At 42.0% G+C, this 13,944-nt stretch overlaps 3 protein-coding genes across 4 annotated transcripts in view; 1 reads left to right on the top strand and 2 right to left on the bottom strand.

Annotated features, from left to right (window-relative positions):
- Positions 1-265: 265 nt before the first annotated feature.
- PIGY (phosphatidylinositol glycan anchor biosynthesis class Y) lies at positions 266-1,166 on the bottom strand. Its single transcript, XM_042251258.2, has one exon. The coding sequence runs from the start codon at positions 1,056-1,058 to the stop codon at positions 843-845; it is 216 nt and encodes a 71-aa protein (XP_042107192.1). The 5' UTR covers positions 1,059-1,166; the 3' UTR covers positions 266-842.
- On the bottom strand, positions 369-3,095 carry PYURF (PIGY upstream open reading frame). Its single transcript, XM_004009711.6, has 2 exons — positions 2,829-3,095; positions 369-1,288 (listed from the first exon to the last, which is right to left on the bottom strand). Exons 1-2 carry the CDS (start codon positions 3,029-3,031, stop codon positions 1,147-1,149), a joined length of 345 nt encoding a protein of 114 aa, XP_004009760.1. The 5' UTR covers positions 3,032-3,095; the 3' UTR covers positions 369-1,146.
- The window catches only part of LOC132659934 (uncharacterized), a 47,572-nt gene continuing 36,598 nt past the window's right edge, over positions 2,971-13,944 (top strand). The window contains exons 1-2 of one of the 2 annotated variants that reach the window (XM_060416903.1): positions 2,971-3,439; positions 7,379-7,746. In XM_060416903.1, the coding sequence (XP_060272886.1) occupies positions 3,030-3,439; positions 7,379-7,412 (444 nt within the window). In that variant the 5' untranslated portion in view covers positions 2,971-3,029 and the 3' untranslated portion in view covers positions 7,413-7,746. Of the gene's footprint in view, positions 3,440-7,378; positions 7,747-13,944 lie in introns of those variants that run through there. The other variant, XM_060416901.1, reaches the window with a different exon arrangement.

Below are 13,944 nucleotides of genomic sequence, written 5' to 3'. Positions count from 1 at the left end.
GCTAAATAGGTCCATGGCAGGAAAAGGAACTGAAATGTGAGGCATAACATTAAACTCTAGGACACAATCAGCCATTTTCAAGTCTTTCAACCCCACCTCTACTCCCAGAAGCACATATTTTCCTGGGAAATTTTTCTACTTTAGGTTAGTTGTCTCTCTAAACATAGCCTATAGTTTGAAATTCGGAATATTTTACATTTCCCCTTTCTTAGAATCACACTCTTGTGACCAAAGAAGGGGGAGAAAACACAAAATAGCAAATTGCTTTACGGCAAGTGTCAATATCTTTTTATTTATTATTTTATTAAAATTAAGCATTTGATGCCAAAGAAATGATGGTGATTTTAAAAACTCAGAATTTTGGCAAGTCCATGAAATTTCCATTTTATTATAGTTTTACAACACATTAGTTCAAATGCATTTCTCTACAACTACTCCAACATAGCTCCTTCGGAATTAGTCATCGTTAACATGTGACATTACCAAAGCCTTTGAATCTAAAATAAACGTAAAATTTCAAAATAGTAACTTTTAATTATGAATGGGATAAGCCATCAAGTGATGGTTGGGGCTGTTAATTTCCAACAAGACACTTTGTTGAAATGTTCCTTCTGATACCCCAGGTATAAATGAGAACCTTCAAAAAACAAGGGCAGAACCAAAATACAATAAACATGCCTCTGCAGCTTAAGCCTCTCATAGACCTTAGACCCCTGACAGAAAGCTAGGCAAAGCATCTTTCCTGCAAATTAAGCGGGTTTCCCAGTATTCCCATGTGGACAAGCCTTCAGAGACAGGCATCAAGCATATCTTTAGCATATACCATCTTGGCTCTGGCTGCGTTAATTATGCCTGAAGAGTTTAATACCCATCCAAGTCCAAAGGTGGAAGAACACATAAACAGGTACGGTAATCGGCAAGAGCAGACTGTAAAAGCACAGACTGGTGGTGCTAGTGCAGCCCTGAGGGAAGTCTTCTTCCACAGAGGCTGAGTAAAACAGTCCTGCCAAAGACACCAGTGGAATCAGAACAGTCAGCGTCGGAAGAGACAGAAACATCCTTCTCCTCCACTTATCACCCGCCACTCTGACTTTTTAAAAGGTAGGTGGTATTTAGATTGTTGTGTGTGTTGTTTTTAAGTATGATCTAATGCTGCTCCACTTCTTCTTGCTTCTTATTTTGATGTGTCATCCTAGCTGCCTGTGGTATCATATTAGGAATCCCATCAATAATTGGATAGGCTATTCCTAACTCTTCATTAATCAATTCATTTGTCGATGCTTCATATCTGAGGGGGGAAAAAAAACAAAATGAATCATGGAAAACAAAATGCTTGGAAGAGCTTGATGTTCAATGAACAGTAACATTTATCCAATTCTAAACATGGAGTTAATCCAAGAAAAGCAGAATTAGACTGCTTTTCATTTTAAAAGCAGTAATAGCCAATTGAACTATTTCTCTTAGAAAATAAATCTCTTAATTGTTCCCATTTTAGTCAGTTTCTCTCATTTTCTTTTTTCACTTTATCCTCAAGCTATGCCTTAATTTTTTAAAAATACCAGTCAGAAAAGATCTTGCCCTTTTCATCCAAATATTCCTTCATTACTCTTTTCAACCCCAAACAATCCCCGTTATTTTACTATTAGAACAGACACTAGAGGAAATTTCAACTTCTTCCTTTTAGAATACATGCTTAATAGAGCAGCCTTATTGACCCATTAAAAAGGAAACCACTGAAAAGTCAAAATACACAAGTCTGAGGAAGAGAGGGCAAAAATGAGGAAACTTCAGAATGTTACCTCTGCGAGTGTGCTATTTACATAAATAGCCAAAAAGCAGATCAAGTAGTAATTTCAAGGTTTAAGAAAACTGAATGAGCAATATGTTCATTATGAAAAACATTCAGAAAGAGAAATGAAAAAGATGAAAAAGATTACTAGCAATCTACCACCCAAAGACTGCTACTGAGAACATCTCGGTGTTTACTAGTGTTGTGAATGTTCAGTTTTAGTAGCCTGAGACAGTAGGGCTGTTTATCCTCAAGACTCTGGGTTAAAGGTTCAGAAGGCCTTAAAAACAAAACAAAACAGAAAAACCCATAACTAGTTGAGAACTAAAAGCCAAAGGGAAGCACACGTAGTTTACATGCTTAAGGTCGTACATGGCATTTTCCCAAGAATCTGGAGGCTACTACATTTTTCATCATCTTGGTTTAAAAATCTGAATGCCTTGGGTTTCCAATAGTTCATAAACTTGGCTCTACGTGAGAAACACTTGCGGTTCCGTTTAGAAAACACACAATTGCTCAGGCCCCGCCTCCAGGCTTCCAATTCGCCCCGGCCTGGGTGGTGCCTGGAAATCTGCCAGCAATGCAGGAGACAGGACACACGGGTTCGAGCCCTCGGTGGGGAAGAGCCCCTGGAGGAGGAAATGGTAACCCACCCCAATCTTCTCGACTGGAAAATTCCGTAGGCAGAGGAGCATGGTGGGCTACAGTCCACAGGGTCGCAGAGTCGGACACGACTGAACACAGCAGCAGCAACTGGCGATTCTAATGCGCAGCCAGTGACTAACCTACGTGCGCCTCGACCCAAGCCTGCGAGTCGGCGGTTTGGCTTCAGAGGCCTCGGTTCCCCTCTGGTCTCCTGTCTCCCTTCCCCGCGCAGAGGGAAGACTTGGGAGCTGGCGGGCCCAGGTCCAAAAAATGGCAGCGAAGAATACCCAGAGTCACCTAAGACTCCTCAGTGGCTGTAAACGGCCATGCGGTCTATCTGTCCACTCCCCTCGACCGAGGCCACGAAGGAAAACCCGCAGCGAGCGAATCTCACCTGAGCGGCTTCTTGGAGAGCGGACACACCAGGAACTCCAGCAAGGCCTGGTCGAAGGCGCGGGGCGGTTTCTCCGTCCTCTCGCTCTTGTCTGCGGACGGCCGCGAGCTGGACGCGTGCAGACACCTCAGGGCGACCGCGGACGGCGGCGCGCGTGTCCCTCGCAGCGCTGACGCGAGCCGGGCGCACACTCCGCTCAGCATGGTCTGGCAGCCGCGACCCGGCCTCTGCGCGCCCTCGGCCACCCGGGCAGCTCTAATCGATTCCAGTGAATCCAGCCCCACCGGCCCGGCCCCGCCCCCCGGTGCTCTGGAAACGCTGTCCCCGACAGGTGGAGACCAGCGCTTTGGTTCCGAGGGCGTTCCGAGGCCGCGACTGCTTTTCCCACGACACCGCTTGGTAGTTGACAGGCTCCTGAGTCTTGGAGCTGTTCCTGTGCCTTTGCAAATTAGAAAGAAAAAACAATGCTTAAGTGGGGGTGACTTGAGTTTTCACCGGAGCCTGTCACAGGGTTGCCAAGAAGCAAGTGGCCGGACCTCAAAGTCACACAGTGACTCTTGGACCTACGCGGTTATCACCAAAATGAGGTTTCAAGCACGCTGTCATATTGGGTATGTTAAAAAACATTACTTTGTTTTTATAAAATCTTTACCAAGGTTCCTGTAACTTCGGTGTCTGGTTTTGTTTTTTTTTTTTCAATTCTTTCATTAAAAAAAAATTAAGAATCTGAAAAGATTGGCTTAGTCCTTTTAACCTCTAAGATGTCCAGGGGAACTCACCCTGAACTCAGTGGCATAACAGTAGCACAATTAATCTGCTTCTATAAATGAGCTTGGAAACTTACGGAAGTTTATGTAACTGCGTCTGTTAGTTAAATGAGTGAACAATTCAATGGATTTTTCACCCCATGTTTGCCTCTTAGTCTCCCAGGAAATGACGCAGATTTGATCAGTTTCTTATAGTGCAGTAGGTAAGTTCTTGGGCTCTGGGGTTCACAGTTTGCTAGTTGTATGACTCCAGCAAATGCCCTAAGTCCTGCTTCCTTATTTGTATAATAAGATTAATAATTGTACCTACTTCACTTACCTAATTTAATCCCCATGTGCAAATGCATGCAAAGAGCACTTAGAAAATTAATTGTTGCCTGGGACAAATTCTCAATGTTATCTACAATTATTTTTATTTTTCTCGATTCTTCCTAGTTCAGTGTACTAGGAGATTCTTTGTTACTCATCATTCTTTTCCCTGTTTTTTGGTAAATAACCTTTTCTCATGTCATTCAGTTCAGTTTAGTAGCTCAGTCGTGTCCGACTCTTTGCGACCCCATGAATCACAGCACGCCAGGCCTCCCTGTTCATCAGCAACTCCCTAAGTTCACTCAAACTCACGTACATCGAGTCTGTGATGCCATCCAGCCATCTCATCCTCTGTCGCCCCTTCTCCTCCTGCCCCCAATCCCTCCCAGCATCAGAGTCTTTTCCAGTGAGTCAACTCTTTGCATGAGATGGCCAGCGTACTGGAGTTTCAGCTTCAGCATCATTCCTTCCAAAAAACACCCAGGACTGACCTCCTTTAGGACAGACTGGTTGGATCTCCTTGCAGTCCAAGGGACTCTCAAGAGTCTTCTCCAACACCACAGTTCAAAAGGGCTTTACCAATTCACACTTGGAGTTCCTCAGAGGTAGAGGTGGAAGTCGGAAAAGGCGATGGCACCCCACTCCAGTACTCTTGCCTGGAAAATCCCATGGACGGAGGAGCCTGGTAGGCTGCAGTCCATGGGGTCGTGAAGTGGAACACGACTGAGACACTTCACATTCACTTTTCACTTTCATGCATTGGAGAAGGAAATGGCAACCCACTCCAGTGTTCTTGCCTGGAGAATCCCAGGGACAGGGGAGCCTGGTGGGCTGCTGTCTATGGGGTCGCACAGAGTCGGACACGACTGAAGCGACTTAGCAGCAGCAGCAGCAGCAGCAGCAGCAGCAGCAGCAGCAGAGGTGGAAGTGAGGAATATATAGAGACACAAATACAAGATTATATTTTCAAATTTCTCTTCCTCTCAGCAAAAAGTGGAGAAACATTTTGTTTTTTCACTCTATTTTAAGAATTCTTTACATTATTTGATACTGTGTTCACTAATGCTCAAAAGACTTCAATCTAGGCAGTTGTCAGGTATGTAGCCTTAAGAGGGCCTATTGTAAAGTCCCTATGTTACCTTCCCATTATTTCCTACTAGGGCAGTAGTAGGAATTAATTTTTCAGGTGTAGTTAGTTGATACCTAGGGAAGGAGTGAACTATAGGAAAGATAACTTTCAGCGAGATATGGGGACACAGAGGTTGACTTCTGCCAGCATTGAATGATCTCAGGCCCGGCTATGCAGGCCAGAACCTTGACCCCTGTGGGATAGGGCCAGGCACCCATGCTTACAACAAGCTTCATTAGCTTCAATTCACCTCACGTGGCTGATAGATTGCGATCAACTGGGTTTTCTAATGACTCGATGCACATGAGTTTGGGTGAACTCCCGGAGTTGGTGATGGACAGGGAGGCCTGGCCAATGGCAACCCACTCCAGTACTCTTGCCTGGAGAATCCCGTGGACGGAGGAGCCTGGAAGGCTACAGTCCATGGGGTTGCTAAGAGTCGGACATGACCGAAGGACTTCACTTTCACTTTTCACTTTCATGCATTGGAGAAGGAAATGGCAATCCACTCCAGTATTCTTGCCTAGAGAATCCCAGGGACGGGGGAGCCTGGTGGGCTGCCGTCTATGGGGTCACACAGAGTCGGACATGACTGAGGTGACTTAGCAGCAGCAGGGAATCCTGGCGTGCTGCGATTCATGGGGGTGCAGAGTCGGGCATGACTGAGCGACTGAACTGAACTGAGCCAGTTATAAATAAGTTAGTTTCAGTTTTCATCCATATAGAAGGTTTAAAGCAGATCAGTTTAATTTATATTAGTATTGGAAAAATGGAGAGTGAAAGCAAAATATTGAAAATGTCTTTAAATTTGGAACACCCCAAATCAACATCCAGTATTTGAGGAACATCTGAGTGTTAAAGCCTTAGTCCAAACCATGTAAATATTAAGTTGTAAAATTTCCCTAAACAGCCCTTGATGATTAAGGAATCTAACTCATTTCTGCATGTAGTATACAAAGCTGAAAACAGGTGACAGTATAGAATTGTAAAGTCACTGATGCTTTCTCCAGCTAGCATGGCTATTCCCATCACAGAGATCTGGACTCAGGTACCATATTAGCTATGTGACCTTGGGAAATTCCCTGCTTCAATCTTATCCTCTGTAAAATAGTATAATAATAATACTTACCTTATTAGAGTTGTTGAGGGGATTAAATAGAGCAGTATCAATACAAGGAAAGCAGTTAGCATAGGGGCTAGCACGGAGTACACATTTTTAAAATATTTGTTTATTCATTTGTGTGTTTTTGGCTGTGCTTTTCTCTAGTTGTGGCAAGCGGGGGCTACTGTCTCGTTGGGGTACTCAGACTTCTCATCGCGGTGGCTTCTCTTGTGGAGCCCGGGCCCTCGGGCGTGCGGGCTTCGGCAGTTGCAGCCCGTGGGCTCAGTGGTTGCAGCTCCCGGGCTCTAGAGCCCAGGCTCAGTAGATGTGGTGCACGGACTTAGTTGCTTCGCAGCATGGGGGATCTTCCTGGGTCAGGGATCAAACCCATGGGCAGACAGATCGTTTACCACTGAGCTACCAGAGAAGCCGCAGAGTACACATTTAAAGAATGTTATCAGAGCAGCATAATCCCCAATTGTGAGGAAGCTGGAGAAAGTTCTGATGAAAAAGGAAAGTATCGTATACCACTGGGAATCCAAATTTATACTTTACAATATGGATAATATTGAAGCACAACTCTTGGGTTATCATATACATTAAGGGAGTTAGAAAACACAGGCAGAGGAGAGGCTAGAGTATATATTTCAGTAAAGTCCCATAAATGCCAAATTTGGGGCATTGATATTTGGGAATCTCTGATTCAGAGAGAGAGAGATGTTAAAATCACTTTTCCACTAGATGGCATCAACCAATATTTGAACTAACTTTTGTTCCTGCTTGTACTTATCTTTCTGTTATTACAAATTTGCCTTTATTTTGCCAGTTGTTTCCTAAATTTGAAGACATCTATTTAGGAATAAAGGGTCGGACACAACTGAGCGACTGAACAACAACAAAAATTGTAGGAACAAAAGTCACAAACATTTTATTAGTAAGTTACAATTGTAATGAGTTCATTAAAATCAAGGATCTGACAGATAAATATACAAAAAGTATGAAAAAAATCACAATTGAGAAAAACAGTTGATCAATAAACATATTTATTCATCCTCACTAGTAAGTTTCAAACATCAAAGAAGTTTCCATTTCTCACCTATAAAATTATAAATATTTTAGGAATGTAATTAATATTTACCATTCATTTATTAATTTATTGAGTGCTCACTATGTGACAGATACTGTCAGAGTTCTCCAGAGAAACAGAAATTGATTCTGTGTGTGTATATGTGTGTGTATACAGGGAAGAGTTTATTATGAGGAGTTGGCTTACATGATTATGGAAACTGAGAAACACAGGAAAGCCAGTGTTGAAATCCAGTCTGAATCCCTGAAGGCTTGAGGGCCAGAGGAATGGATGGTGTAAATCCTAGTCCAAGGGCAGGAGAAGACAGATGTTCGAGCTCAAGCAGCCAGGTAGGAGGCAAAAGGCAGGAAATCCTCCTTGCTCCTTCTTTTTGTTCTATTCAGACCTTCAGTGGATTGAATGATGCCCATCCACATTGCAGTGAGCTATCTATTTTCCTGAGTCTACTGATTCAAATGCTAATCTCATCTGTACCTCACTGCCGTACCCAGAAATAATGTCTAACCTGGGCAGCCCTTGACCCAGTCAAGTTGACACAAAAAGTTAATATCACACTGCCCTAGAGGCTGGAGCTATCCTCTGCATACACTGTAATACAGTTTTTGAAAATAAAAACTCATCACAATACCAAAATGATTATTAAGTATAAGTGAAAAAAGAAGGATACTAATTTTATTCATGAGTACAATTGCTTTTTATTGATTTTTTTAACACCAGAAACCTTATGTATTGGGGTTTAGCTGGTTAGCAATGTTGTGACAGTTTCAGGTGAACAGTGAAGGGACTCAGCAATACGTATGCGTGTATCCATTCTCCCACAAACCCTGCTCCCATCCAGGCTGGTACATAACATTGAGCAGAGTTCCATGTGTTCTGCAGTAGGTTTTTGTTGGATATCCATTTTAAATATAGCAGCGTATACATGACCTTCCCAAAGTGCCCCCACTCTGGCAACCATGAATTTGTTTTCTGTGAGTCTCTTTCTGTTAGTGCAATTATTTTTTTTAACCAAGAGTTTAGGGATAGAAAAAAAGAATAAAAATCAATTATTGGTTGTCTTTAGGTTATTGGGATATTACTGAATTGTTCTTTCATTGTATTTCTCTTTTAAATTGTTTCTTTAATAAAGTAGTTTTAAACTATAAATATTACCAGTTAATATTTGAGGTTAATCATTGATAGTTGTGTATCTTATTTCAAAACTATTGATTCAGTCAATGAATATTTATTAAGCACTTCCTGTATTCTCAGTATTATAATAGGAGGTAAAAGGAAGAGGCATAAAAATGTGAAAGATATGATCCAAATTATGGACTTAAAAAGTTCATGATCTTAAGGGCAGTATATAGCATAGGATAAAGTTAACTAAAAAACCTGGTTTATACATGATGCATTTTTGTGTATTTATCCAGCATTTGTTGAATTTGTATTGTGCATCAGGTATACAAAGGAGGGAGTGATATCTGTGCCTGATGGAAGGGCTGAGGGAGTATCAGTAAAGTATGGGTTTTATAGACTATCAAATTACGTACTTAGGTCTCAGGAGACACCCAATTTAGCCCCTTTTATAATCTCTCTTAATCCACGAAAACAAATTTTATTTTATTTATTTATTTTCAAATTTTTAATTTTGCAATGAGGATATAGACGGTTGCTGGCAGAGATGAGTATGATCAACTTCCATGTTTTCTCAGTGGTAAAGAATCCACCTGCCAAAGCAGCAGATGCGAGTTTGATTCCTGGGTTGGAAAGATCCCCTGGAGGAGGGCATGACAACCTATTCTAGTATTCTTGCCTGGGAAACTCCATGGACAGAGGACCCTGGTGGGCTATAGTTCTTGCGGTCTCAAGAGTTGGATACAACTTACAACTGAATAACAACAAACAACAACAACCATCAAGACAATACAGCAACTCAGATAAGAATGAATAATACGGATTCGAGTGGATATTGAAGAAAGTGAAGTCGCTCGGTCAGGTCCGACTCTTTGAGACCCCATGGACTGTAGCCTGCCAGGCTCCTCCATCCATGGAGTTTTCCAGGCAAGGATTTTGGAGTGGGTTGCCATTTCCTTCTCCAGGGGATTTTCCCCTGCCAGGGATTAAACCCTGATCTCCTGCACTGCAGGCAGACTCTTTACTGTCTGAGCCACCAGGAATATTGAAGGGCTACATGTTAAAATACATTTTTAACAGCTATATATAAGCACCAGATTTCAAAACTGATTACAAAAATGTCCAGATTTGATCTTCAGCTTAAAAGTTCAGCGTAAGTAGGGAATGCGAACATATGAAAAGCAGAATAGTATTTCTTAAAGACTCATCAGCACTATTTTATTCTTTAAAATATTCTTTTTATACATGTTTTGAAATATTAAAAAAAAAGAGGTCATTAAAACAAGTGTATCAAAGAGAAAGTGACCAGATAAGCAATTCCTTGTAATAATTTGTCTACTTAGAATAAAGAAAGTCAAGGAAAGATGGCAGGAAGTTCTTTCCAACTTGGCTTTAAATAAGAATAGTGGTAGTGCCCATCTGTGCTAGGTACTTAAGCCCTCCCTACTTCCGTTTCATCCTCCTTCTAGTTGGAGAAGTTGGAAAGCTAAAGGTACATTTTCCAAAAAAAATAAAAGTACACTTTCCAGACTTGCAGCTAGGCTTGTGGATGTGCACACGTGTGAGATTTGAGACAGAGGCAGAAGCAAGCTGCCTGCAGAAGGGAGGGCTGACAAGTGGGTTGCATGGGCTTTGCATGGGCTGACTCCATGTTCCTCTCTGAACAGATCTCAAATATGAGACAGCTGTGGCAGCAATAGCAGTGGTGGCAGCAGAGTTTTCTGCCCTCCGGATCACAGCTAGGAGGGTGTGACCTTAATAACAAACCTCAGAGCAATCCCCCTATTTCTGCTCTTCAAATGAATTTATAAGCATGTGCTTCATTCCTTTATATCAGAAATACCTAGAATAATTTATTTTTCCCATCCTGAATCCTGAGTGATAAACTATGGCAGAGTGTTGATGTAAGAATATAACCTGGTAATATATGTAAATCACTTAGAATAGTACCTGACACTTTGTACTCAATATATGGTAGTTATTCAAATTTTTATCAGGGAATGAGTTAAAAATGCAAAGAACAATGTAGGTCAGAGGTTGAAAACTATGGCTTGAGGGCCAAATTGAGCCCACAACTATTTTCATAAATAAAGAAGTTTTATTAGAACACAGCTACTATCATTGTTTACATGTTGCCTGTGGCTGCTTTCATTCTTCAAAGTCACAGTTCCAACAGAAACAGAATCAGCCACAAAGCCTAAAGTATTGACTATCTGGCCCTTTAAGGAAAATATTTGCTTACCCCTGATGAGAGCTATGAGAAAGAATGAGGAGTATGAAGACTAGGAAGCATTCGTGAAAACTGTCATCCTCTTGACAAGAGTTGTCATAGTTAGGAAAAATCGTTTGGAAAGTTTTCTTTCTGCAGAGATTCAAAGTAGAGCATTAAGGGGTGGGAAGGATACAGTACATGCAAAATTCTGATTTTATAGATAAAAATTGGAGGGATCAAAGGAACAAAACTGATGTTACCTGAGGCCTCAGCAAATAATTTGGTAGCATTCATAGTATGGACCCTAGCCATTTCCTAAGGTTTGCTCCTGGAACATGCCACCCAACCAAAAGTCTGTGTTACTTCTTTCATACCCAACTGGTCCCTAGTTCTTACAGTTTGTTTCTTCATAAATTCTCTGGCATTCACGCACTTTGATCTTCATAGTCACTGTTCGAATCCATGCCTCAGATATTTTAAAAGTGTGGTTAACTGAATATAGTCCTAAATTTCTTGTTTTTTAATTTTTCTCCTTTAAAATTCAAGTTTAGAAACGTTCTCCATTTCTTTCTAATTGGCAGCTGTGTTAAAATGTTCACAGAGAGAAAAACTATTTATGCTTGATTTATTACTTTTCAAAAGATTCATTAACACATCATTCTCACCCACAGTCCATAGTTTACCTTAGGACTCGCTCTTGGTGGTGTACGGTCTGTGGCTCTGGGCAGATGTATGGTGGCATGTACGCTTCCCAGGCAGCTCAGTGGTAAAGAATCCGCCTGCCAATGCAGGAAATGTAGGAGATGTGGGTTTGATCCCTGGATTGGGAAGATCCCCTGGAGAAGGAAATGGCAGCCCGCTCCAGTATTCTTGCCTAAAAAATCCTGTGGACAGAGGAGCCTGGCGGAATACAGTCCATGGGGTCACGGAGAGTTGAATAACCCTGAGCAACCGAGCACACAGACACGCATGGTGGCATGTTCACTCCACTGTGGTATCGTACAGAGTTTTCCCACTGCCCTAAAATTCCTCTTTGTTCCACCTACTTTTATGTTTGATTTTAACATTCTATAGTGTTTGCAATTTTAACTACGTCTCTTAGCTTTTCTATCTTTTCTTTACTCCTTTTCTCCCTCTTTCTGTATGCCTCCTCCCACTCCTTTCTTCCCCGTTTTCTTCCTGCTGCTGGATAAATACGATCCATATCATCTGACAAAGCTTTTCAGACTTGAATGTGCATATGAGTCACCTGGGTATCTTGTTAAAATGCAAATCCTGATTCAGTGTGACTGGGCTAGTGAGATCATACTGAATAGGAGGTTTGAAATCCTCATGTCTTAAAAGCTTCCAGATGATGCTACTGACTTTCAGATCACACTTTCAGTAGCAAAAATTTAGAACGTTGATTCTTAAACTGGGATGATTTTGGCCTCCAGAGGACACTTGGCAGTGTTGTGGAGATATCTTTGTTACAGCTGAGGTGGTGCTACTGGGTAGAGGCCAGGAATGCTGCTAAACATCTTAAATCTTATGCACAAGATAGTCCCTCACAATAAAGAATTATCTCAACCTAAAGGTCAATAATGCTAAGGCCAAGAACCCTGCTCTAGAATGATCTTAAACACTGTAAATACCCGATGTGTATCTTCTATGACTCTAACAGGTTTTCTTGAGAGGTTTTTTTTTTTTTTTTTTTGTTTTTTGTTTTTTTTGGAGGTGGTGGTGGGGTTAGTTGGTAGGAAAAAGCTTTCCAGGTTGCTCCCAGTGAGGCCTTATAGGTTCCCTCTTCTAAGGGTTTCCCTGGTGGCTCAGAGGTTAAAGTGTCTGCCTGCAATGCGGGAGACCTGGGTTTGATCCCTGGGTTGGGAAGATCCCCTGGAGAAGGAAATGGCAACCCATTCCAGTATTCTTGCCTAGAGAATCCCATGGATGGAGGAGCCTGGAGGGCTACAGTACAAGGGGTCACAAAGAGTCAGACACGATTGAGTGACGCGACTTTCACTTTCTTCTAAGTCAGCTCCTGAAAGTGTTTTTTACATAATATCAAGAAGAATTTTTTTCTTTCAAAAGTCTCCTAGCCCTCAGGTAATGTTGTTCAGTCCCTAAGTCGTGTCAGACTCTTTGCAACCCCATGAACGCCGGGCATCCCTGTCCTTAACTATCTCTTGGAGTTGGCTCAAACTTATGTCCATTGAGTCAGTGATGCCATTCAGCCATCTCATCCGCTGTAACCCCCTGCTCCTCCTGCCCACAGTCTTTCCTGGCATCAGAGTCTTTTCCAATGAGGCGACTCTTCACATCAGGTGGCCAAAGTATTGGGGCTTCAGCATCAGTCCTTCCAGTGAATATTCAGGGTTGATGTCCTTCAGGACTGAGTTGTTTGAGCTCCTTGCCATCCAAGTGACTCTCAAAAATCTTCTCCAGCACTGCAATTCAAAAGTATCAATTCTTTGGTGCTCAGCCTTTATGGTCCAACTCTCAGTTCTGTACATGACTATTGGAAAAGCCATAGCTCTAACTATATGGACCTTTGTCACCAAAGTGATGTCTCTGCTTTTTAATATGCTGTCTAGGTTTGTCATAGCTTTTCTTCCAAGGAGCAAATATCTTTCAATTTTGTGGCTACAGTCACTGTTCTCAGTGATTTTGGAGCCAAAGAAAATAAAATCTGTCACTGTTTCTACTTTTTACCCATCTATTTAACATAAAGTGATGGGACTGTATGCCATCAAATTAGTTTTTTGAATGTTGAGTTTTAAGCCAGCTTTTTCACTCTCCCCTTTCACCCTCATCAAGCGGTTCTTTAGTTCCTCTTTGCTTTTTGCTATTTGGTTGGTACCATCAGCATATGTTACCACCCTAATAACAAAAAGCAAAGATGCATTGGAGAAGGAAATGGCAACCCACTCTGGTGTTCTTGCCTGGAGAATCCCAGGGATGGGGGAGCCTTGTGGGCTGCCGTTTATGGGGTCACACAGAGTCAGACACGACTGAAGTGACTTAGCAGCAGCAGCAGCAGCATATCTGAGGTTATTGATATTTCTCCCGGCAATCTTAATTCCAGCTTGTGGTTCATCCAGCCTGGCATTTCGCATGATGTACTCTGCATAGAAGTTAAATAAATAGGATGACAATATATAGCGTTGACATATTCCTTTCCCAATTTTGAACCAGTTCGTTGTTCCATGTAAGGTTCTAACTGTTGCTTCTTGACCTGCATTTAGGTTTCTCAGGAGACAGGTAAGGTGGTCTGGTATTCCCATCTCTTTAAGAATTTGCCCGTTTGTTGTGATTCATGCAGTCAAAGGCTTTAGGGTAGTCAATGAAACAGAAATGGATGTTTTTCTGGAATTCCCTTGCTTTCTCTGTGATCCAAAGGATGTTGGCAGTGTGA

This window comes from Ovis aries, chromosome 6, assembly GCF_016772045.2.
Source record: "Ovis aries strain OAR_USU_Benz2616 breed Rambouillet chromosome 6, ARS-UI_Ramb_v3.0, whole genome shotgun sequence".
Lineage (NCBI taxonomy): Eukaryota > Metazoa > Chordata > Mammalia > Artiodactyla > Bovidae > Ovis > Ovis aries.
This window is presented reverse-complemented; position numbering and strand designations above follow the sequence as displayed.